Genomic DNA, 27,002 nt, shown 5'->3' on the forward strand with positions numbered 1-27,002 from the left:
GAGAGACAAGCCCTGTGGGACTCCACATGAGACTGGCAGTGTATTTGAAAGTAAGGTGGATTCCATTATCTGAAATGTTCTGTCAGTCAAAAAGGAGGTAAGCCATTTGAGGTCTTTCTCCTGGATGCCAACCATCCTCTGACTATGTTCCAGGGTAGAGTGGTCCACGGTGTCAAAAGCCATGCTTAAATATAGAAGCAGGATTGCGGCTGAGCCCCCTTGAACTAATATCCCCTTAAGATCCTCCGGTGACCACCAGAAGGGCTGATTCTTTACTGTGATGTGGTCGGAAGCCCATCTGAGTCTTATGCAGACAGTTATTCTCTTCCAGAAACTGTGATAGGATATGATTAACTTGTTTCTCCAGTCATTTTTCCAGGATGGGTAGCAGTGAGATAGGGTGAACGTTCCCCAATACTGCCGGAACTAGGGCTACTTCAGCAATGGCCTCACGATTTCATGCTTCCACTTCTTTGGGACTATACCATTTTCAAGGGATAGTGTGAGGAGCTCTGCTGTGGTAGAGAAAACAGAGTCCCCACCCTTAGGTAAAATGTAGGGGGGTGCTGGATCTTGGGGAGATCCTGATTTGAATTTCCGCAAGAGGAGCCTAATATTTTCCCTATTTAGGGCTGGTATGTGATCTAATATAGGTGGAGCTGCCAACTGAGTGCATTCAGCTACTTGATTCTGGTCTGGGCCAGCATAATTACTCTGCCATGAATCATAGCTGCCAGGAATGTTCCCCTGAAGTGAGGTACAGATGTTATCTACTTTGTTTTAAAAAAAAATGCAGCCACATTGTTACATGTCTCATTATTAGATTGATAAGTAGTAGTAGTAGTAAATAGCTTTATTTCGATATAGTTCATATCATAAAAAGCAATACATGTACATTAAAAAACAGTAAAAGCTAGTGCATAAGTAATAACATATGATTCAAACAACAATTTACATAAGAAGTTACATAAAAGCAATCTGAAATACATATCAAGCAAGGTGCGAAAACCTATTGAATCTAATACGCCATGCCCAGCCTAAAAATGTTGCCAGTCCACTTGCAAACAGGGGCCGAGGGTCCGTTTTTAAAATTCTTATGGCCTCCTTATGGGATCTAGTTCCAAGTTCTCTACAGAGTGGCTTCAGCCATCTGCGGCGAGGGACTGCGTAGGCCGGGCATTCAAACAATAAATGCGAAACTGACTCTATTCTGGCCAACAAAAGGAGTGGGCGCAACCTCGCCTGATCACTAATGGGGCGGGTGCCCATATCTAGAAGAAGAGGAAGAGTTGGAGTGCTATGAGGGAGGCCAATTAGGTCCTTATGAAATTTACTTTCAGAGCGGGTCAACTGGTCCACGTTCTGTACACCCCAAAGTTCTGCCCCATAGAGAGCTGCACTGACACCTCGTGCCCTGTAAATATCGAGAACCGGTGCTATTGGTTTGAGGGAAGAGGCATGTTGTTCCTTAAGGAGGGCCCCCACCACCCTCTTGTGGGTCAGCAGCATCTTTTGATGGTGGGATTTCCAGCTCATAGAGTCGCAGAGACGAATGCCAAGGTAATCAAACTCCTTGACCCTCTCAAGTGGAACTGAATCTAGGGTAGGTGGTTTGACTGACTTCTTCGGGGGATTTAAAACTAGGAACTTAGTCTTCCCTGTGTTTATAACTAATCCCCTTGAGTCGCAGAAGGTTTTAAAGCTGCTTAGGAGACTCTGCAGACCCGCTGGTGACTTGGAGATCAGGAGGGTGTCGTCTGCAAATAAGAGGGTAGGTATTCTCCTGCCAGCCTGGGATGGTGCGTCTGCAGGATGTTGCAGCAGGTGCTCCACCACTCCGTTGACATACAGTGAAAACAGAGTGGGGGCTAGCACATAACCCTGGCGGACACCTCTATTTACAGGTATTCCTGATGTTTTTTGTCCCTGATTACCCCACCTGATCTGTGCAAAATTGTCTGCATGGAACTTTATCAGCATAGGGCAGACAGGGCGGGACTCTAGAAAGGAAGTGGCGCAAAGACTATGCTCATGACAAAAAAATGGCATACCACAAAGCCAGAAATGAGTATCACTCTGCATGTGCCAAAGCGCGTGCCTCCTACGTGGCAAAGGCCATTGACACGGCGCCAAACAAGGCAAGAACGCTGTTTAATACAGTCAAAGACCTTGCCGGCGCAAACACGGCTGCTATAACTCGCCCTCTGGATAAAACAAAATGCCAAGCCCTTGCGTCTTTCTTTACCGATAAAATTGAAAAAATCATCTCCGACATCACCAGGAACACCCCTGGTCATGACCCTAGTGAGGAAATGCCCCTGCGGTCAACAAACTCTAATACCCTTGACCACTGGCCCCAATTCACCCTGGAATCATTGAAATCCACTCTTAAGACTGTCAAATCTGGTTCCCCCTGCGATCCATTACCCGCCTCTGTTTTCAGACAACTGGATGACCCAGCTTTAACCATCATTGCGGAAAGCCTTAATTCCTCCCTTCAGCTCTCCATAGTACCATCAATCTGGAAACATGCGATGGTATGTCCACTTTTGAAAAAACCCTCTGCAGACCCTGAATTACCTGCAAACTACCGACCCATTTCACTCCTCCCCATTTTTTCAAAATTACTTGAAAGACACATCCACTCTGCCCTCACTCTCTTCACCGAAGAAAATTCGCTCCTCCACCCGTCTCAGTCAGGCTTCAGAGCGGGTTTTTCCACCGAAACTGCTCTGCTGGGAGTAACCGAAACCATCAGGAAGCTCCTTGATGATGGCCAGACAGTCGCACTCATTCTGCTTGATTTGAGTGCGGCATTCGATACCATCTCCCACGCCAAACTCCTGGCCACGCTTGAGAGAAACGGTATACAGGGCAAAGCGCTCAAATGGATTGAGTCTTTCTTGTCCCAGAGAACCTTTCAGATTTCATCCCCCATCGCCTGATCGGACACGTTTAGTACCCCGCACGGTGTACCCCAGGGTTCCATTCAAAGCCCTCTGTTTTTCAATCTGTACCTTAGACCCCTGGCAGATTTGGCAGACAGGGCGGGACTCACCCTGACGACATATGCTGACGACTCTCAGATCGTCTTCTCACTGTCAGAGTCCAAACCAACGGCTCCATCCTCCCTTAAAGTAGGGCTAGGAAAAATCTTTAGCTGGATGTCTACAAACCAGCTGAAGCTGAACGGTGGAAAAACTGAAATCCTCCTCTTGGGGAAAAATAAACATCTATGGAATGCCTCCCATTGGCCCACGGAGCTAGGCAATATCCCCATCCCTGCTACCCACGTTAGAAATCTTGGGGTCACCATCGATAATACTCCCTCGATGAAACTTCAAGCTAACAAAGTAGTAGGCATCTGCCTCACCATCTTGAAATGGTTGAGAAAAATCCTCTGGATGCTGCCCCCTGCAACACAAAAGACCGTAGTCAATGCCTTAATTACATCTCGGCTTGACTACGGCAACATTCTCTATCTGGGTTCGAATCAAGCAGTCATCAAACGCTTACAGCTAGTCCAAAACTCGGCTGCAAGATTACTCTGTAAAATTCCTAAAACGGCTAGCGTGTCCAAACATCTGAAGGACCTACATTGGCTCAGGGTAGAGAACCGGATCAGGTTCAAAGCCCTGAGCTACATGTTTAGGATAAAATCTGGTACAGCACCCAAGTATCTTTTATCCTGAGCGACCCCCTACACCCCGGGCAGATAACTGCGTCCTCTTACCGCAGCAAACTTCTCGACCCCGAGATTCAAACTGGCAATAATAGGAGGTAGATCTTTTTCTGTATTAGGGCCCTCCTTGTGGAACAAACTTCCCCCTAATATCCGAAAGGAAGAAAATTACGCCAGTTTCAGAAAGAATATAAAGACCTGGCTCTTCCAGAAATAAATCCCCATGCTTCACCGTTTCCCCCGTTCATAGAAGAATCATCGGCGCCGGGAAACCCTTTTTGGGTAGCTGTGCGCCATACAAATGTAAAAAATAAATAAATAAATAATATCCTGTAAGTATGGGGGAATACCTAACGCATCGAGAACACTCCAGAGGTGGTTACGTGGGACCAGGTCAAAGGCAGTCCGTAGATCTATAAATGCAAGGTACAAACTGCCTTTGCCCAGTACAACCACTTTCCAAAAAAGCATCATCAACCGAAATGCTTGCTCGATCGTCCCCATGCCAGTTCTAAAGCCAGCCTGAAAGTCTGAAAGAATATGGTTCTCCTCGACCCACTGCAAGACCCTTCCTAGAACCCCTTTGCCTGCCACCTTCTGCGTGGAATCCAGGAGGCTAATTGGGCGATAATTAGCAGGGTCATCCCGGCTCCCTTTCTTAAAGATCGGGACGACCTCTGCGCCCTTCCATGAGTCCGGGAGAGTAGCACCAGCCAAGTCAGCATTCATTAAGGAGGCAATAAGTCTCCCCCACTCAACTGGGTTAACGCAGAGCAAGTCTCCCGGAAGGCCGTCAGGGCCCGCTGCCTTGTTAGGGACAAGGCACTTAAGCCCCCTTCTACTTCCTTAGGTGTGAATAGGAATTCCTCACTGGGCTCTGTGCGAACCAACGGGTACTGTTCCATCGGGGTAGCCTCGGAGCCCGCAACTGTTGCATAAAGCTTAGAAAAATGATCAAACCACACTCCCTCGGTTATGTTGCATGTTATAAGGGAGTCCGCGGGTTTGTCCCTAGTTCTTATTAGGTCCCAAAAACCCTTAGAGTCCTTCCTTGAGCTGGCCGCCTTAAAATCGTACCAAAACTGATTCTCATGCTCGGCCCTTGCCTTCGACAAAGTCCTTCTATAATTACGCCTAGCGAGACTAATCTGGCCCCATCCTTTGCTTTCACTGCTTTAATTAGCTCCCTTTCGGCAACACGGCAGGCAGGGGAGAACCAGCCCGCATTACCCATGGGTCTGCCTCTTGCGTTGCCCCTTGAGACTGAAGAGCGAGCCATAAATAGTTCGCCTAACGCGTTTGTTGTTTCGGCAAACAGAGTTGGAACCTCAAGCATGCTGGCTCCAAAAGAGTCTAAACGCGACGCGGTGTTAGACATTATGGATTTAACACCCAGGATTTTTCCCTCGTTTGCCGCAATGGAATTCCATTTTAGGCGCCTGCCACAATTAGAGGGGATTACTTCATGCGTTGATTTCCACACGTGTGGGGATTGGGCTGGGGTCGCGCCCGACCAGAAGGAGGACAGGGACAGAAATAGAGGGTTATGATCGCTGTCAGAAGACTGTAAGACCACCATATCTATCAGGTGGGCCCAAAGACTATAGTTTAAAAGAATGAAGTCAATTCGCGAGGAATGACCCACTCTATTAAACGTATGTGCTCCTGTGGAATCTGAGTTAGATCTACCGTTGGTTGCCCTGAGGCCATGTTCCAAACAGAGAGCATTAAGGTCTATGGCATTTTGTGTCCAACTTCTGATAGGGGCCAATGTGAGAGAGGGGATACCTCTCCTAGCATCATCCTCCCTGATGCCCAATATATCCTCCCTAGCCAGGGGTTCAAATGTGCAATTGAAGTCCCCGGCTAGTATGACAAGGGAGTCAGAACCACAAGAACTAAGTCCCTCCTCAATGCCCGTAAGAGACAGTGTGGAGGACCCACCCCTTGTTCCTCTGACATAGATGTTAAAAATTTCGAGCTTCCTCCCCCGACATGTCCCTCTAACTGAAACTCTCTGTAAGTCAGGCGATTTGGTAGCAATAGGCCTGATGGAGAGGCCCAGTGAAATGTTTGCCCAAATTAGTAGGTCGCCAGAGGGGCGGCCCTTCCCTCCGGGCAAATGCAACGCAGGCACAAAGTAGGTGGTGTAGCCCACCTTGTGGCGTGGTTCCAAGCACCAGGTTTCCTGGAATAGGCAAATTCCAAAGGATTCTACAAATGAATTCCATTCCGGTATGTCAATGTTCCGTGCAAGGCCTGCTATGTTCCAACTAAGCACCTTCAGCCCTTCGCCACCAGCTCCCTCCTGACCCAGCACACAGACACTCGTAAGAGGGTTAGTGGCAGTGCTAGGGGCCTCATCCGGAGTCGGTGATGGGGCTTCCCCCCCAGGGACCACCACGGGGGACCGGGCAGGCTCCCACCCCAAAGCCAACTGTAATAACGGGTAGGGACTGCTGCCAGGGGAACCTTCCTCTCGAGTGGCTGCATCCGATATAAGTGGGTCCGGAAAAGCCAACGCATCGTGGGGCGACCTACATATTTCATACGCCTCCATTTGAAAAGTATTACCATTCACGCCGTGTTCAACTGGGACTGCCAGGCCTATCTTATCGCTGGAGAGCTGGGGGACTTTATCAATATCTAGACAATTGGAAGCTCCCCCCCCTGTGGTCAAAACCATACTAACAGGTAGATTACTATTTTCAGGGATGCATGGGATTAGCATGGGCTTAGGGCAGGATATAGAGAATGTATCATCAAAACAGGTTGTGCAAGCTACCCTTGGGGTGAGTCAATCAACTTCTTCAAGGCAGCCAAATCTGTCGTAGGTGGGTGCCCCATTCCACCAGCCTTGGCTGCCATGCCAACCGTCTACAGTCCCACCCCGAGCATAGTTTCTAGCCGATGCCCAATTCCCCCCGTAGTTAGAACGTATTCGCGGGGGATAAAAGAAAGTAAGTGGTCTAACTTCAATGGGCGAGTTCCCCCCATAGTTGTTCCATGTGCATATATGGTGTACTGTATTAGGGTCTTCAAATGAGACAATGATACAATCACCTGGAATAGATTTGTGAGAGGTCCCTATCCATGGTACCCTTCGCACCATTAGAATTTGACTTCTCAGATGATTGGGCAACGGCCTGTTTTCATTCAGCCAATGTATTACCTTATTTCTCAATGACCCAAAGTTTTCCTGTTGGTGGTAGTCAATTTCCGGAACTCCTGTTAGCACCACTACATACGGCCTTACATCTGGGGGAAGATCTACAAAACCCCCACGCTGTTTCTCACTAAATTTGAACCCCTGTGGGTTATGTTGATGTGTCTTAGATTCTTTAACCCTCTGGGCTGCCGAATCTTTCGGAACTGTTGCAGATTGTGCAGGCAGCTGTTTAGGTACCTCTGTTACTGTGTTGTTAACTTTGATTTCGAGAGGCTTAGACCGAGGTTTAGGTATGGGTTTGATCACAGGTGTTGTGGATGAAATAATGGCGGGTGTTGGAGTGGTTTTATTTCCACCAGGTATGCTGTTAGTTTTTTTTCCCACTATACTAAGGGTGGCTAAAGTTAGAATACTTTTTTCTGCCTCGAGCAGCTGATTTTCTATGCGAGATAATCTGACTTCCAGAGGGGTTAGGAGTTTTTTCAAAGTTTCCCAAACAATTAAAAAAAATTCCACACATACAGATACCCCGTCAATCTCATCTTCAGTTACTAAGTCTTGCTCCCCTTCTGCTACAACCAGGCTAGACTCATCGGCGATCGGGCTATTTATTTCAGCAACTGGGGGTACATGAAGGGGTGTACCACCCCCTCCTACTACAGTAGGCTTCCCACCCTTAAAATACTGGGCCTTTGCTACTTTAGCCTTCTTCCTAGAGTAGGCAGATGTAGTATTACGCTTCCTTTTGTGTATCGCACCTTCTTTAATATCACACAAATTCCTCCCACACGCCCCCTTTCCCTTGGGAGTTAACTCTAAAGGTGCCCCCCTTGCCGGATCCACCCCACCCACGGATGGACTCGGAATAATAAAGGGATGGGGTAATCCCAAGTTAGGGACTGGCAATGGGGAAGTTATGGCCAAGGTGTGATGGACATCCGCCTGAGTCATAATTGATACTGGGCCAATCAAACGCTCGGGGGTTTTGACGGATGCAATATGACCTAGAGATGATTTCTTAGCCATTCCCAACTCCTGGGACATTCTTCTAGCTGCATCTAGGTCCATAGAAACTCTCTGTTGCATTTTATTAATCTCTACATCTATCGCTGAGCTAGTCCTCGTTATGAAGTCATCGAGGGTCCCATTTAGCTGCTTCCCTTTGGCTGCCCTGGTTCTGCATTCACGCATGGACATTGTCCCTTGGTTCTTACGAAGGACGGGTAAAGTCAGGGCAATAGTGGTATTAGGGAACAAGACGCCAAGAGGGGTGGCCCGGTCCGGTCTCACTCGGCCTCTAATGGCCACAAACGGCCCACCCTTTGACCGGGCTTCGCTCTGCGCTCCGTGCCGCGCGCATCCCGCGTGCGCGGGTGTGAGTCAGAATATGAACGTGTGCGCTGGGGGCGTGGTTTCCGGGGAGAGCGGGCCAGGTGTCTCCAATTGGCCTCGCAGGGACTCCTGGTCAATGGAGTCCCTGCCCTTCACGCTTGCAGCCCCGTTGAGCCGCCGCAGCCCACGCTAGCTTCCCTCGTGAAGCGGGACCCGCGGAGCGGCTCCGGCGAACAGTATCGGCAGATGACAGGAAGCGGAGAAGGTTGATGCAGGTCAGGGATGCCTTGCTCCTGATACCTTGTGCAAAGACAGGCGATAAGGGGAGTTACCCTACTCCACCGGTGTCAGGGATTTAACAATCTTAAATAGTTCCCTAAGGGAGTTGGCCACCATGTTGATCTTCTCCTCGTAGTGCTTGGCCTGAGCTTGTTTGATTTCATTATGAAAGTGTCTGATGGCACTCTTATAATGGATTTTTAGGGCGGTGGCATGGGTTCCTCCTGTTATTTCTAGTTTCTTACAGTCCTTTTTCAGTGAGGCTAGAGGACTGTCAAACCAGGGGGCTCTTTTCGTGTTAAATTGAGAACTTGATCATGATTTGGGAATACATTGGTCCAACGATTGGTTGATCCAGTGTTTCCAAAGAATGTAGGCCTCATCTGGATTGTCTGTTAAGGTAGGAGTAGAGGCCTCTCGGGTCTTGGCCCATCTTTCAAGTGTAAGCTTCGACCAGCTCCTGACCGGTGTCGAGGTAGAGTTAGATAACACTCATATAGGTGTTTTCGTAAATGAGAAAGGGTTAAAATAATGGTCTGACTACGGAACCAGGATAGGTGAATTCACTTGGATCTTTGGGTCATTGGAAAAGATGGGATCTGGAATATGCTCTTTCTTATGGGTAGTGGTGGTAATTAGTTGGATGAGTTACATAGCTTTTACTAGTCTCTTGGTAGATGGGTTATTTGATTCATCTATATGTATGTTAAAATCACCAAGCGTGGTAATGAATCCTTTTCCCACAATCATGCTGGCTAGGGACTCAGGGAAGACATCTATAAACATGCTACAAGGCCTGTAGATTGGATGGCCAGTAATTGCCTCCAGTGTAACGTGGGCAAGACTGAGGTAATGTTGTTTGGAGAGGCCTCAACTCTGTGGTCTCCGGACTGGTGGCCCTTAGATTTAGGACCAACCCCAAGTCCCAAACAAACTGTCAAAAACCTTGGGGTACGCCTTGACAGAGCACTGCTTTTTAAAGAACACATAAATCAAGTAGCAGGCTCTTGCTTTCAAGTCATAGGTCTTTTACGGCGTGTCTTCCCATTCCTTTCCGACTCCTACAGGAAGACCCTCGTTCAGGCCCTAGTCATAAGTAGGACGGACTACTGCAATGGCCTGTTGATCTCTGCAAATGAAGAACAACTGCAGAGATTGCAGGTGATCCAAAACATTGCTGCGAGACTAGTCCTCAATGCCCAACCAAGATCTACCCCACTCCCCTTGCTGTCAAAACTCCACTGGCTGCCAATTAGACAGCGTGTCAAATTCAAAATATGCTGCACTATTCATAGATGTCTATTTGGTAAAGGACCTAAATATCTGGAAAAAATATTCAAACCCCACATTCCCAGTCGCACTTTGCGATCTAGTGCTCATCAACTACTCCAGGTCCCTAGGATAAAAAAAGCCAGGCAGGGAGGACGTGCCCTGTCCTACAAAGGCCCCATCCTCTGGAACTCTTTGCCCTGTGATCTCAAAAGTACATCTAATTTTCAATCCTTCAAGAAGTCACTGAAAACATTCCTACTCGTAGCCTATTAGTTATGCCTTATCCTAGTAATCAGTCTTTGGTTTTTTTGGTAATAATCAAGCGCGGAGATATCCTTTCGAGGATTGACTTCCTGCGCTATACAAAAATATAAATAAATAAATAGATAAGGATTCCCGAAAATGAGCATGCAGGAGAAAATGTAATTCCAAATTGCAAGATATCACAATTTGTCATTGTGAGGGGTGTAGTGGAGCATCTAAACTCTTCTTTGTATATAATGGCGATGCCGCCTCATATTTTGCCCATCCGGTCCTATTTGCAAATTTGTTATCCTGGGGTAAGGGCCATAACAATATCTGGGGTCGAGCTCTCTTTGAGCTAGGTCTCCGTGATAAACAGTGCATCTAATTGTTCTTACTCTACCAACAGCCCAAAATCAATTGTATACCCTGGAACAGACTTGCTGTTAATTAGCCCCATTCTCCATTGTTCTTTCTTCCTTTGGGTGCCCTGTGTAATCTTGTTGCAGTGTGTGTGCTTTTTTAGAATGAAGTTGCACTGGGCACATACCTCATTGTTTCCTTTTGGACTGTCTTGCTTGAGAGTGTGGGCATTCTGCGGTCCCGGTGATGGCCTGAGCCGCAGTAGTTCTTCTGCGTTGTACCTTAGGAAGCTAACAGTGTATAGGGTTTGGGCAGGTTTCCTGGCCCAGGTGCAGGTTGGGAGTGGTCATCGCCCCTGCCGTCGTAAATTTACATGCATGTCCTACATCTAGAGCGCCAACCTTCCCTGACTCTATGGTGTCTTGAGGACCGAGGTCCTCTCTATGGTCGGGCAATTTCCTCACTGCCCCGATTAAGATCAGGTTCTCTCGCCACTTAGCAGCAGTCCTTCAACTCCAGACTACAGAGGTATTTGAAGAATAAAATAGCAAATTCGGATAGCAGCATTTATAAAAGTATCACATTCAAACAATAGCGTAATTTTTAAAAATGTTCCCTCACTTTAACATGGTATGATTAGTCCCTCAGCACAACATTCTCCTGTTGGATTGTATTGGATTTTTATTGTGTATTGTTTCTTGCTTATTAAATGTATTGGCGTTTTAAAATGCTTTAACCACCTGTCTGCTAGGTTAAGCCTGACTGTTCATTGCTAGCTACCAGAGGTTGAGCAAGGGAGTAATTTATTGAGACCATGTCTGGACCATATATTGCGTTGGTCACCTTATTGCTAGTGTTCGATGTACACTTCCCCCTACTAATAATCCTCCTTCGAACATGGACACAGTATTTACATATATTATTTGTGGCGCATATGTACTTAGAAATGGTGGATAGTATTTTAATCAGTATATTATGTGACAATCCAATATTTAGGAAAAACAACAATCATAATGGGAAAGTTACCTTAATGGTGACTCTGTTACTCTTAGTTTGTAGGCATTATCAACTTTGTAGGTACCCTGGCACTGAGGGGCTGCTCTGGAAAATGCTTCATGCACGGCATGTCTTCCCCATCCCTGTGTGCACATGTACCCTCGCCAGTTCACATCCTGAAAAACAGGAGTCAGTCAGTGGTCAGTGTGTTTCTGGCTGATGACTGAGGGGCTGATTGAGGTGGGGGTCTGAGATAATGAGAAAAAGCATTTGGATTAAAACTAACTACAAAGGTAACTTTATCCCACCCTTATGCCCTGGCTCTTATCTACTCTCAAACTTAAGGGTGAGTTCCACAATGCGGAGAAAGGGAAGCAGGAAGTGGGAGATGGTAGAACCAGAAGGATTAGGCCTTCAATATGAGGTTTTTCAGAATTACTGTGGCAAATTTAGCATCGCTTTGGGAGGAAAGGTGGTGTTAGCAGAAGGAGCATTCAGTAGCCTATATAGGCACAATGCCATAGAAATGGAGAAAGAGAGCGGAGCCTTAGGGAGAAGGCTGAACTCCATGCAGAGTATAATATGAGATTAATGATATGGACTATCTGGCAATGGGGGGCTTCCTAATTGCCCGCAGTATCACTACCTCCAAAATTCGCTAGATGTGGGTTGTTAGAGTATTGCTTCCTGGAGGCATCAAGGGTGCAAAGCAAGATGTGCCTTATGTCAGTGTCTTAGGAGAGGTGACATCAGTATGTGAAAAAAAGGCCTAGAAGTTCAATCTCTTAACACAGATTGAATGCCAACAGTACTTTTGAAACCAAGTTGGCCAATTTTGTTCCAATCAAATGCGGTGAATGGTTTTTAGGAACAACAGGCTGGCAGCTTACGTATGGCGCTGGCTGCTAGTAATTCTTCTTTGTAAGAGTGATCTGGAACATAAGGCCAGCTTCATGCATCAGATTGATCAGGACCATGTTTTAGACCCAAGAGATAGTGAGGAACCTAACTGGAGGGAAGAGATGCATTAGGCTTGTTACGTATGGTTTGTTGGACTCAGTAGCTGTGGACATGTAACACACAAACCTGTTCTGTAGGTTCTAATGGCTGCTGAGTAAAGCTTGCAGGGATTCCACACCCAACTGTTCCAGTCAAGTGATGAGAAAAGAACATGACATTGTCCACTGAGCCAGAGAATTGATTTGTGTTCTTAGATAGAGCCCAGTGCAGAATACCATCTATTAATTCTTGGACGCAGATCTGGTTGAGCATTTCCAGGTATTCTGAGGAGAGGTCTAGGTGAACAAAAGTTAGCTGCTCAGGAACTAAGCACTCAAGTTGAGCGATGGTGGGAAACTTCCTCCTTCAGTGGACAGTATGTATGGTCCTTCTGTAATAGCTGTACCATTACCATGGTCAAAAAACAATTTTAGTGAGGCCGAGCAGGAGCCGTAGCATGAAGGAACATCCTAGACTGCCCTTGATGCTCTGTAGCATCTTTGGGAACACATGAGTTGATTCGAATGCCTACAGAAAGCTCAGGTTCAGTCTAGCACTAGGCCACCCCGTAGGTACGCGCACGCTCTCCCAATACAGGAGGCAAACTGCTTGCATCTGGGCTTGAAGTTGGGGTCATGGCTTCTTGGAGAATTTCCTGCTCAAATGGGGAAGTGAAGCCACTTGCTCAGACTCTTCCCTTTGGATTTTCTGATCTCAGTAATGTGAGAGAATATTAGGAGCATGCTGTGCTGTAAAATCCCATCCCACAGATCTGCTATCAGCTGGCACAGCATCGTCGAGTGGGTGCCCATTGAATTTCTCGCATAGGAGAGGGATTTAGTATTGTTGTAACTCATCAGATTCATCACCACTCTAGACTCACCAGTGAAAGCTAGAATGTCAACAATAGAAAGTATTGTTATAGTTCTACCATGTTTGTGTAATTTGATGTGTCCCACGAAGCCCTGATGAAGAGCACTCTTCAATGATCCCCGAGACAAACTCTAATAAGCAACGGTCCCTTTGAGCTGGTGATAGTTCAGACAGAAGATGAATACAAAGCGTTGATGGATGGAATTCTTAAATTAATCCCAGTGCTGGTAATTACGCTGGGCAGCATCCCAGTGCAACACTTCAAACAGAAGTGGCATCTATGCATGACTGACACAGGGATGGAAGAACTGGGAAAGGTCTAGACTGATTGTGCAGCAGCTGGTACCAGTGTTCTATTAAATGGGTGGCAGGGAATCCAGGTGGAGCTTGGCTTGTGATACTCCTAAGCAGAGACACATGCAGTCCCAGAGCCCTTGATTCATCAGTCTGCCATGGACTCGTACAGAAGAAGTGACCTACTATCTGCCCAATGGCCATTACCTTCTCTGGACGGGAAAAGGGCTTTGCGAGGCTAGAGTCAAGAATTGTCTGATGAGCTGGATCCTCTTGAAGGGCACCAAGAAGGACCGGGGTAACTTATCTTTAACACACGTTTGTGTAGGGTTCAGAGTCAGGGCTAGGCTGGAATATGCGTCCTCCCTTGATGCTGCTTGTATTGATAGTTGTACAGGTAGGGGTGGAGTGGATCTGGTGATTCCTTAGAATGGCTGTTTAAAGGGCCAAGATCTTGGTAAAGCCGTGTGCAGGAGCACCGAGACCAAAAGACAGTGCCCGTGTCCTAGAAGTAATTTAACACACATTTCCTGTGTGTCTGCACATGGAAATAGAATCATGTAAATTCACCAAGCAGAGCCAGTGGTTGCTTGGACCACTGCCACCTCAATGATTTGGACGACAGGTGGCATCGCAAACACCTGCAGGGAGAAGAATTGATTGAGATCGTTGAGCTCCAAAATTAACATCGCCAAATTCTCTCATACCTCAAACCTGATATTTATTGAGACGTTAAAAGCACTAGCAGGCTGCACTGCTCTGGAAAGCTGACTCAAAGAGTGTTGCACCCTGCAGGCATGAATTAGAACATGGCAGTCAATTAATTGGCTTGACTTTTAAGTCACACGCTATCAGAGGGCAGTACGGCTCATTGGGTTCTCAGATGGGCAAAAATGTCTTTTAGGTTTGCTAACTCTCTCATCTGCCAATATGGACCAGACAAGGTTGTTCGTGTTGCTTTGTACACTGGAGGGTGCTTTAAACTGAAAAGTCTACAACAGAGGTGGTTGTAAGTCATCTATAAGGTCATGGGACGCACCACGATGAAACTCTCTAGTCAAAGGGTTTGAAGCTCTCTCAAGACTTCTTGTCTGAAGGATTTATAATGTTACAGGATCAAAATCTGGGCCTGGATGAATGGGTGAAAGGGTTTCTGATGTGATGAAGTTGAAGGCTACATATATCAAACTACCCATATAGAAGAATTCTGAGATGACTCATTTGTAGAATGGCTTGCTTGGAAAGACTTTTCAGGACTTCGAGTAAATGTCTATGTTAAGGTCCCTAACTGGAAACATTCTTGTGGTGTTCAGATTAATGGATGTGTCAGGGTACCTAGATCTCAGGCATGTAATGTTATGGGGTTAAAGGCTGCGTAAATTGAAAGAAATGTTCAAAAGGATTCTGAAGGGCACAGGGATTAATGCTTTATAAAATATTTGATCGGAAGGATTCATCAGGTCCTGGGTTTAAAGGCTGTGTGAAATAATTTGGTTAGAAAGATGTTTTCGTCATGTTGTTGTTATGGGCTAGATCTAAGTCCATTCACAGCGGATTCCTTAATGTTAGCTGGTTAAAATAAATAAATAAATAAATATATATCAAAGCTCCACTGTCTCTTCAAATCCTACGAAAAGAACAAGCAGCACTCCCGGGATGTTGGCAAAGGTACATAAGAACATTGACAAATCGCCGGGGCAGCCTATCATCTCCTCGATTGGTGAACTGACTGAAAAACTTTCAAGATTTTTAGATCATTTCTTGTTTGAGTCAGTCCTCTCGCTGAAATCCTATATAAGAGACACTACTGACTTCATCGAGCGGATTGAGAAATTGGACTGGCAACCCTCATATTGCTTAATTACACTTGACACAACCAGTCTATACACATGCATTGACCATACTCAGGGCCTACATGCGGTCGAATACTTTCTTAAAAAACGACCATTAAAACTGGCCATGCAAAATGAGATGCTCATTGAACTTATTGAATTTTGTCTGCGGAATAACATTTTTCTTTTCCAGGACAATATTTTCAGGCAAGTCTCAGGGACAGCGATGGGCTCCTGCTTCGCCCCCAGCTATGCGAATTCATTAGTTGGCTGGTGGGAGGAGCGGGTAGCCAGGGCCCCTGGGAATAAGGAATGGTCAGACAAAATTGTATCATGGTATAGATACATAGATGACCTGTTTCTGGTCTGGAATGGTTCCATAGAAGAGGCTGAAAGTTATGTGAGTGTTTTGAATGATAACAGCTACAACCTAAGATTTACTGGTGAGGTGAGTTTGGTGACAGCCAACTACCTAGATCTTAGGGTGGAGATTTGCAATGGAAAAATCAAGACAGCCCTTTACAGAAAGCCCACGGCAGGAAATAGCACGCTGCATGCGTCTAGTAGTCATCCCCGGAGTCTAATCAATAGCATTCCTTACGGGGAATTTCTTAGACTTAGACGCAACTGCTCGATGGATGACGACTTTAAGGAGGAAGTCAAAGACAGTATGGATAGATTTCAGGCAAGAGGATATAAGACCAATCTTCTAAACAATGCACTCCACCGGGTGAACCAATTACCCAGGGAGTCATTGTTTGCACAGAAAGAAAGATCCAATCAGGAAGATGGGAGATTTAGGCTTATAACCACATACTCCCGTGACTCAAACAGGCTCAGGTCTTTAATGAAAAAACATTGGCATGTCCTAAAGACTGATAATATTATCGGCTCGGATGTACCTACTGTTCCACTGATTACTTTCAGAAAGGTCAGGTCCCTTCGAGACCAGCTTGTACATAGTCACCTAGACCCAGTAGTGAAGAAAACAGGGTCGCTAGTAGAGGCCAAAGGATTCTTCCCCTGCGGAAGGTGCAAAGCTTGCACCTTCAGCAGACGGATGTTGTCTTATGAGGTAAAGGGATGCAAGGGTAGTAGGAAAATCAATAAGTTTGTCATGCCACACTAGCCATGCCATATACTGTCTGCGTTGCTCCTGCAATCTTAACTACATAGGGAGCACCATTAATCCGGTCAAACGAAGAATTCTTGAACATATGCGAGCGATCGCGAAAAAGGATTTCTCTTATCCAGTTGCTCGACATTTTGCGATAAAGCATAAGAGCGACAGAAACCTCCTTCAGTACTTTTGTTTAGATCATGTACCTGAAAATCTGAAGGGAGGGGATAGGTTACAGAAACTTAGAAGACTGGAATCGCGGTACATAATGGACTTGCAAACTAATGTCCTTGGGGGCCTCAGCAGTGGGGAGGAGATGGCAGTACATTTGGGTTAGAATGACAATAGATCTACAATGCTAAGATGAACAAAATGAACACTATGTAACCGCTTCTCATGTAATATTGAACTTCTCATGAACTTTTTTCATAGAAAAAAGGTTCGTATATTGCATATCTTCTTCATGTCTTTCAAAATTGTTTAATCAACTGAATGATATTTAGAAATTATCTATATTTTTTAAGCCTTGAGGATATGTTTTTGTATTGCTTAAATCATGTATGCTTTCTATTTTTCTATTGCCAGGGAACGGGGGGTAGGAGAGAGGGGAGAGAGTTAGAAGCATTGTGATGAAATGTTGAATAGAGCTTGGATAAGCCAGATGTCCCCCCTTTTTTGACCAGCCTTTGAATAAGGTGTGTAAGATCTGGTGGAAAGTCACAATCAATTGATGTATCGATTGACGTTTGTTTGTATGAGGGATTTGGCAGCTCGGCTGGGCTGCCAATGCCGATCCACGGCAAGATAGTAAACAGTGACGATATCGTCTAGGTGTGCATATGCTTTGACCATAGATAGCTATAAAATGAACTGTTGTTTATAAATGTGCACCTCAATGTAAATATGATATTTACAAATGGCGCTCACCATTGTGATTTGCGCTAGTGTCCCTCGTTTGTGTTGACCATCCATGTCTGGTTTAAAAAATGGCGCCGCGCAGCGCGTTATTGTTTGACACCGAGGAAGGGAGCTTTCTCGAAACGCGTCTGTTTCGTAAATAAAAATTCACATTTGCCAACATCCCGGGAGTGCTGCTTGCTCTTTTCGTAGGATTTGAAGAGACAGTGGAGCTTTGATAAATATCGCGGGACACCACCACGCTGCAGCACCCGCCCTGAGAGTGACTCGCTGTTTTGGTGTTTCGGAGCAGATATATATATATATATATATATATATATCTCAGGGAATTGGTTCAAGGGCTCTTTCATGCTAGATAACTACTCTGTCAAAGTACCTGTTTGTAAGATTTCTGAACCGTTAATGGCTAAGATACAATACCTGGTTGGAGCGATACTTCAGGGTATGGTGTTAAAGTCCATGTTTACTACCGATTTATAAAGATTCATGTGGTCATGGGGTTGAAGTCTATGTTACAGAAGGTGAAATATCACTCTTCTGGTTACATGATTACATACTATGGGGCCTAATCACAACCTGCCTTATGTAGTACTTCCATAGTACTACTCACATACAACAAACGTTATTCACTAAACTACGTGCAAAGGTCTCTGCCTCACCAATCTTTTCTGTGTGAGTATCTCTATTCATGTATGCCTAAGTTTTAGGGGCCGATTCCGATCTCGCTCGGAAAGCATACCGAACGACTCGGATTCGGAATGCTTTCCATACGACTTGGATTGTGGAAGTCCGACTAAACGAGTATGCTGCATTTGAATGCATCCGGATACGATTCGATCGGTCTCCTACTGACTTCAATGGGAGCCTGTGTACTGAACGCATACACAGGCTCGCATTGACAAGAGGGGTGGTTGGGGATAATCATGCATCCTGTGGTGGGAACCCCTTGGTGTCTGTTACTCTGTTGATGGTCTGAAAGGGGGGACCCATTGGTCCCCCCACGGGCCGGACTCGGCAGGCCCGTGTGAAGGGGGGCCTGCTATAGGCCCCTAAAGAACGATTCCAGAAGCCTTTTAGATCTGGGCAAACCAAATCGAAAGGCTGTCCGAATCGTTCACCGTACTTGCTCGCTTGGAAACCCTAATCCATAGAACTGTACGAATCAGAATGCTCTATCACTCCGAATGACTTCAGGAACCGATTTGGTCAGCGCTAAAGTTTTCCAGGCATCGTACTTGGTCGTTCGGAACTGTGAATGATTCGGTCGGAAACAAGGGCTCTGGATAGGTTTAGCCAATTCCGAATCCGATTCAGAGTCCTTCAGATTGGAATCGATCCCTTTGTAGTAATTGTGGGGTGGACTGGGAGAGTGGCTGGACAATGGGAATACGTACTACAAAATAGGAGAGGTTTTGGGAGGAGGAAGGGGGGTTAAGGTAGGGACACCACCTGCAAAACAGTAAGCCCATTGCTATTCACTAACTAAATTACTACTAAAAAGATCCAAAACAATAATAAATGTACTCCAACACAGACATGGATTAAGTCCAGTACCACACATGGTCAATCACTGCTGCTGCAACACCCTCCCATGGAAAGTAAAGGAGGCAAAGGCTTATCATAGCACCACATTGGAATTACTGTTAAAAGACATTTATTCATTTCAACTTCTTAAAAAATATACATTTAATTAAATGTTTAAAAAAGTATATATAATACCAAATAATTACTATTTAATTTTAAAATACTTTAATATCCTTTTTTAAATTAAAAATAAATGGTATATTTTACAAAAAGTATTACGTTATTTTAAATTAGTTCTATACAGAACATATACTTCTTTTCAACACCAAATTAATATGAACATTTTACTTTAGGTGGGATTTTAAAAGAAAAGAACTTTACAAAATATTTAACATTTATTTTGATAGATTTAAATTAATTAATATTTAATTTCAAATTAAATTATTAGGATGCAACCTGTTGTTTTTGGAATTAATTTACACTACTGTTTATTCTAAAACATTTAAAACATTTTTTTAAATGTCATAAATGTTTTACCAATTCCCTATAGTTTCATAGAGAGATCTCCTCCCTGGTGGCAGAGATCTGCTATAAGTAAAAAGTTACAAATAGTAACTTTACACTCACTGAGGCTCCACCCTTTCAATTCAGGGGGTGAAGACAGGTAAGCCTACACTTTATTGTACATTTACACTTGTCAATGATGAATAGCCAATTTGCACTATTTTTCACATCTCTCCTTTGAAGAATATTTACTACAAAGTGTAGGAATAAATGTAAACATGTAGATTTATTCATGTGTAAGTTTACCATCGTGAATATGCTCCACGGTCTATATTCCTAGACATTTTGTAGTTCGTGGAGTTGACTGAAGAGGTCAGAGTACTTGGGTGGAGGCACACACGGGTAAATATACTGCTGAAGTTATACTTGTAAGGCATTCTTTGAGTCTTGAGTTTGCACCAGAGTACCTGGATGGAGTCACTCCTACTAAGTCAAAACACCTGATTAGCAGAATTCCTAAGTTCATGTGGTTAAAGATTGAGTCAACACACCCAGTGGAACCTTACCAAATGGAAGATTTGACTTCCTTCTCATTTCAGTTGTCTCAAAGTAGGTTTGGTGTTTCTCCCACTTCCTGTCACAGGCTGCACAGAGAAAGGCTGATTCAAAGAACTGACAGCGGCAATCTGCAAAAAAAATAAGAAAACAAAATTGGCTATAGTTGAATAGGTTTTTAAAAGCTAAGATGCTTCTAAGGCGGCTTATGCCAGTCATGGATGGAGGAGACTGTAGAACATAGGATTTGTGGATGCATGCTAAATACAGAAGACCTGTAGTAGCATTGATGCAGAAGGGCAATTCAGACATTGAGGAAGGTGTTGAGGAAGCTGAGAGATGAGAGGAGATAAGTGAGTGAATTGAGTGTGTTTCTGGTGTAGCATAATCTTTGATAATGTGTACATGAAGGGATGACCCACCCTCTCAACTGACCTATTCCTAAGGCTGTCTCATGACTTTTCATCCCTACAGCGGATACAAAATACAATGCATGCCTCACAAACATTGGGTTCAATAGATAGTGCAGCACATCATACATAGAATTCTAACATGAAGTATTTATAAGTGCCCAAAGACTTCTCTGGTCTCTGTACCACTTACTGGGCACAGGTGCATCAACACAAACAGAAGGAGGGTGGAAGCACACTGCCTCTCATCCCAGCACTCAAATTGCCCCCAATGCATCATGGTAAATGCAGTGCATGATAACACTTACTTCAGTAGTAGTCTTTCATTTTCCACCCTTCTTGGTGCAACCTGTGCTGTGTAACTCCAGACAGATGTTTATAGTTACCCAGCTCACAGTACTACTTGTATTGACCATGAATGGGTGAATGGATGAGTGGACCAATTGTGATCAGAACCGGTTGCCATGAGGTCAAACACAGATTTCCGGAGTGGATCCATTAGTCTACAAAGCCAGTGGACCGGGCTCTTTTCAAAAGGGGTTGAAGGTATCTGAATCATTATGTGACAATACACGTTGGATACTTGTCATCTGACAACTAGACAGAGAAAACTCCCACTTGAATTCCAAACGGAAAAAACATTGTTTTGTCAAGCAACAACAACAAAAAAATGACTAAAAAGCGAAATTTAATTCTCAAATGATTTTTTTTTTTTAAGTCGGAAATGGAACTCGAGCAGCAAAAAAGCTAAGGGGCAGATTTACAAGGCCCTTGCGCCACTTTTGCGTCACTTTTAACATGGGAAAAGTGATGCAAAAGTGGCGCAAGGGGCTTGTAAATCTGCCCCTAAGTTTGTTAAACTTTTCGAGATTTGAAAAATAAACTAAAAGTGGAAGGAGCATATGTGAACAGGAAGGACAGATAACAGAAGAAAGACAATGAAGAAAATTGGTGTAGAGGACTGGAAAGAAAGGGAATTAGAGAAAGGAAGAGGATGGGGATATCTTTAGAAATCTAAACAATAACATGAAGTGGAGGGCGTGCACTGGAGGGGAAAAATAAGTGGAGAAAGATGAGTGGGGTTATGCGGCCACTGGGTGAGGCAAGAGCGTTTAAATAGAACAAAAACAACAGTGATTGTAAGAACCTGACTTATGTGGACAAAGATCATGGGACTCTCAGTTGCCCGACAAGATTAAGGGCCATATTATCAAGAAGGGGCGATATATTAATGCCGCTTTTATCAGAAGGAAACTGCCATTAAAGTGGCGATAATGGGCTTGATAATATGCCCTTGTGAATTCCCATAGACGCCCAGGTTCTGGTGTTAACCTGGGCTTCTATGGGTATTCACAAGAGCATATTATGAAGCCCATTATCGCTGCTTTAGCGGCAGTTTCCTGCCGATAAAAGTGGCGATATTGTATCACCCTTTCTTGATAATATGGCCCTAAGAGTTTTACGGATTTCACAAGGTAGTAGAGATGTCACTGGTGTTAGGTGATGGTTAAGAACCGCAATGGAAAGACAAAAGACAAAGGGGGTGATTACGATGGTGGGCGGACTCAAGTCCACCCGCCATGATAGCGGTGCCTGGGACCCCCTGCCTGTTAGGCGTCAGTCCCACACCACGTATTATGATACAACCGCCACCACGGCGGTTGTATCATGCTAGGTTAACATTGCTGGCTGCAGAACCCGTTGTAATGCTAAAACAGCATGTTGTGCGTTTCCCTGCACTACATGGCAGGCACCACGTGTGCCTGCCTGCCATGTAGTGCAGGGAAATGAAGGAGGGTACCCCTTCCCCCGTGCAGCACCACCTTCCCCAACACAAGGGGGCCCACAACGGGCCACAGAAACTAATCCCCACCAGCCATTCTGGAAAGGCTGGCTACAGGCAGCACTGTAATTTGGCGGACGTTGGCTGCTAGGCACCGCCACCATTTTACAGATGCTGATGATTGCCTGAGGCGGAAGCGTGGCTGGCAGTCTTTACGACTGCCGCGGTCCGACAGCGATTCCCCCCGCCATCATAATTTGGGGACGGAATTGCTGTCAGATGGAGGAGGGCACGCCACCGCATGGCTGGCAGTGGCGGGCCTTCTGCCATCTTAATCAGCTCCAAAGTGCTTTGAGCATGTTGTTGTAAAATGGTGGATGGTGAGGGAATGGGGGAAGAAGGTGGTGGGAAAGGGAGTTGGGGGGTACTTGTTAACTTGTTCTTGTTCCTCACGTCTGGTTTTAACATAACATGTGTATTTGTAAAGCGCACGTTCACTACTACAGGTATTTTGGCGCTTAATAACAGATGTTTACTGTTAGGCAAGTCAATGGAACTCATTTTATCAATCTTGGAAGGATGAAAGGCTGAGTGGACCGGCCAAGATTTGGATCTGTGACCATGAGGTCAAACACATACCCTTACAGTGGACGCATTAGTTAGATCACTAAGCCAACAGCCCAGGTAATCTTACGTTAACTCATGAAACTGGGGAAAGCCCATTAATGTTTCCTTTTAAAACAATGAAATTATCTTTTAAATCAATAAAAATGAGTGAAAACGAATTAGGAGTAAAAGCAAACTGAGCCATTGGAGGAGGAACAAGAGTGGGGAGAGGCCCACGGTGGAAGGATGAGAGGCTCTGGAATGTCGCCCCTGGGGCAGGAGGTGTAGACACAAAGACACTGAATCACAAACTATTTGTTCAAACTTAGGTGCAGGAGAAGAGCACTTAAGAAGACAAACATCAATCCTGATTCACTGATTACAGAGCAGAACTGTGGAATTGTGTCTTGAAATCTGCTTGCAGAGGTGGCTTGTGGGTGTTCCTTGAAGGGTCCATCAAGTTTGGGGCTCTTTTGCAGGCAGTTCCCCATCCTGGAAAGGATTGTAGATTTGTTGATCTCAGTGCAGGAGTTCATGAGTTTCCAAGCTGGAATTGGAAGCTAGCACTTCAAAACCTGAAGGAGAAGTAGGGAAACTGGTCTCTCTTAAAGGAAAAATATTTGCTCTATTGCGAAAAAATAGAGCATATCCACTTGTCCATTTCTGGATGTAAAAGTGTATATCTGTACATTACTGCATGTGTACATTCAATTAGGTTTCTGTGACAGTTCTAGATTCATAAGAGTGGGCCTGGAATTCTTTGTGCAGTTTTTGACAGTAAGGGTTTACACAAAATATAGGTGTGACCTTTCAAAATGGCCGTTTTGTGAACACGACCCAAAATAATTGCTGTATGGGGAGATTCTCTGATGGAAAAAATAACACAGCGGAAGGGATGTCTATGTTCCTTCAAATAAACATTCTTGAGGAAAAATGTTTCACTGTGTAACACATTATTCAGGTTGGAATTATCGCCCTTCTGAATATTGTTCATGGTGAAAGGTTCATGAACAAGGGCTGCACAGAAATGGCTTGTCAGGATTGATGCAGGACACAAAAGGCATCACCGCAACGGCAAACGGGACGGCCCGCCATAGGTGCAGCGGTCCCGCCATGTCAATCAGTATGTGACCAACACCATGGCGGTCACATCCCGCATTTTTTACATTTTTTTTTTTATTTTTTTTTAAATTTTTTTTAAAGACTTTATTCAGCACCAAAAGAGAATGTACAGCAAGTTACAACAAACCAGAACAATACGTGTGAGCCAGTGGATGACAGCATACTAAGCAATGGCGAAAAAAAGCAAAGTAGGAGCGAGAAAGTCCTGGCCGGTTCGATCAGTAATACAAAGTGCCGGTTTTTCCAAACATAGGTGAATCATAAAGCCATGAAATGAACAAAGTGCAATAAAAACAAAAAATACACATTATAGCAAAGAAAATGAAAGCAATAAGCAAGCGAGAATCAAGAAGGCAAGCCAGGCAGTACAGTCACAGGGAAGTACATAGAACGTCGTGGTGGACCGGGACGCAGCCCACACATCTAGTTACAGGTCCGCTAGCACAGATCTCCTGCTCATAAAGGAGCGACACTCCACATGTGACAAGCACAACGAGTTGGAACATAGCAGCTCTCATGCCCGCCCCCCGCCCCCATCAAGGGTAGAATGCAGTGTAGGGTCCAAATTGGGGAGTGTGACATCTGATGGCGCCTGGCGCGCAGAGGGGCCACTAATAGTCTAACCCACCCCCTCCGGGACAATGGAATGCAGGGACTGGGATTGCGCTTTCTGGGTCAATTTCTCGACATAGCTGCGATATGGCCCCCATATGTCCGTCGGACGGGAAGCTGAGGGAAGCAAGGCAGAAAACTCCACGCTGTTAGTATTGCAGTGGGCAAGGCTTCTCAACCATGCAGCCACCGTCGGGGCGCGACGTGCGCCCCAGAGCAGTGCAACCTCCCTCTTGGCCAGGAGGAAGCACATGGATGCCAGTCTGCGGAGAGGTGGTGGGAAGTTGGCAACATAGCCCAACAAAGCAATTTCGGGGGTGGGATGAAGTGTCATACCTAGTATGTTGCCCAAGACCCGGTGAACTTCTAGCCAATAGGTGTGTATCTTCGGGCATGTCCAAGACAAGTGGGAGAAGTCAGCATGAGGGGAGGTGCACCTGAGACAACTGTGTGGTCTGGCGGCGTCTATTTTATGGGCGAGTGCGGGGGTGTGATACATCCTCCGTAGAAACTTGAAATGGATAAGTTTGTGTCTACTGTTCATGGACACGGTTTTGGTGACAGCGCAGCATGCCTCCCACTGATCATCAGTAATCTGTGTGCCCAAGTCCCTTTCCCACGCAGAGCGCACCGCTGTGTCAAAGGAGGGAAGAGATGTCATGCATAACTTGTAGAGTCGCGACACTACGTGGGCGCTCGTTGGCGTCTGTATGATAAACGTGAGTGCCTGGTCCGCGGGCGGCGACAATGGAAACGTAGGGAATTCAGCGCGCAGCATTGAGCGGAGCCTGGACAGGGTGAACGCATCCATAAATGAGCGGTCTTCGAAGCGGGAGTCTTCCGTCAACGAAAAAACATGTCCCTCAGGGAACAGGTCGCCAACAGTATGTAGTTGAAACTTGGACAGCGTGCGGCCAACTATCGCCTCACCAGTGATGGGGAGCCAGTGAGGGTTGGGGAGGGGGAGCGAAGGCGAGTACAGCCTGTCCACGCGGAGCAGTCTTCGCAGCTTATCCCAGGCCCAGCTCGTTGTGGAGACCGGCTGTATGTCTTGCGGATCACGAGGTATTCCCTTGGGAAGGATGGAGCAAAGCGGCACCGGAAGAGCTGTATCGGCCTCAGGTCGCAAGAATGGAATCCTGGCATCCGGGTGGAACCAGGTGTGCGCGTATGAGCATTGTGCCACCAGGTAGTAGAGGTAAAAATCCGGCACCCCGAACCCTCCTCGCTCATAAGGTAAAGTCAACGTGCGCCAAGCCACCCGAGGGTTTTTGCCGCCCCATATCAGGCGCAGCAGGGCAGAGCGAAGTTGCGTGAAGAAAATCTTAGTCAGGGGGATCGGAATATTATTGAACAAGTATAAAAAACGAGGGAGGACAACCATTTTGACAATGGCAATCCTGCCAGCCATGGATAGAGGAAGACGGAGCCAACGCTCCGTGTTGTCCTCCAAAAAATCCAGGGCGCGCCCATAGTTCAATCTCACAATGGACACCGCATCCAGGTGGACGTGTATCCCAAGGTATTTGACGGAATCAGCGCACCATTCCAAGGGGAAGGGACAATCCCATTGCGCCGTGGAGGGGGTCAAGGGGAAAATGAGCGACTTATGCCAGTTAATCCGCAGGCCAGAGTAGGAGCCAAATCGTTCGATCTCGCGGATCAAGGGCTCCAAATTGGTATCAGGGGCGCGGACATACAGGACAGTGTCGTCCGCGTACAAAGAAACAAGTAGTGGACCCGTGCGGAATTGTAGACCTCTGTGCAGATGTTTCTCCTGAAAATGACGGACTAAAGGGTCCATCGCCAGAATGTATAGAAGCGGGGACAGGGGACAGCCCTGCCTGGTCCCACGGGAAAGCGCAAAGTTCTCAGTGATGGTGCCGTTCAACCGTGTACGCGCCGTAGGCGCAGTATAGAGCAGTTCCACCGTGGCCACAAACAGCGCAGGCATTCCCATTCGGCGCATGACGGATAAAAAAAAGGGCCACTCCAGGGCGTCGAACGCTTTCTCAGCGTCCAGGAAGACCGCAGCCGCAGGGACGGAGGGGTCAATTTTGTGCAGAACCGAGAACAGGGTACGGAGGTTGAAGGAGGTGGACCTGTGCGGGACAAAGCCAGATCGGGCCGGCACGACCAAGGAGTCCACAAGAAGCGCCAAGCGAATAGCCAGGACCTTTGCCAGAATTTTATAGTCAAGGTTAAGGAGTGACAGGGGGCGGTAAGAGGTACAGAAAGAGGGATCACGGCCCGACTTGGGAAGCAGAACTATGACCGCCTCCCGGAGGGTGGGGGGAAGGACGCCCGTCTCCAATGCCTCCGCATAGACCTCCATGAGGCGTGGTACCAGTTCATCTTTGTACTCTTTATAAAAATCAGCAGTGAACCCATCCAGGCCCGGCGCAGAGGAGCTCTTCATCGAATCAATAGCTTCAATAATGTAGTCTGGGGTGATTGGATCCGCCAGGAAATCTTGCATATGCTTTTCGAGATAGACCATGGCTATTTCGTTGA

General features: G+C 46.0%; 1 protein-coding gene across 4 annotated transcripts in view; it reads right to left on the minus strand.

The window, feature by feature from the left end:
• Positions 1–27,002, minus strand: part of FAM221B (family with sequence similarity 221 member B) — a 139,721-nt gene that overhangs the window by 11,889 nt on the left and 100,830 nt on the right. For 2 of the 4 annotated variants that reach the window (XR_013607231.1, XR_013607230.1), the window contains exons 5-6: positions 19,967–20,086; positions 11,367–11,512 (exon numbers count right to left, since the gene is read on the minus strand). Coding sequence is in view for 2 of the 4 variants with exons in the window: in XM_078677174.1 (XP_078533300.1) it covers positions 19,967–20,086 (120 nt within the window). In the remaining 2 variants the exon portion in view is untranslated. The remainder of the gene's footprint in view (positions 1–11,366; positions 11,513–19,966; positions 20,087–27,002) is intronic. The other 2 variants (XM_078677174.1, XM_078677172.1) reach the window with 1 other exon arrangement.

The sequence above is a fragment of the Lissotriton helveticus genome, chromosome 2_1 (assembly GCF_964261635.1).
Source record: "Lissotriton helveticus chromosome 2_1, aLisHel1.1, whole genome shotgun sequence".
Classification (NCBI taxonomy): Eukaryota; Metazoa; Chordata; class Amphibia; order Caudata; family Salamandridae; genus Lissotriton; species Lissotriton helveticus.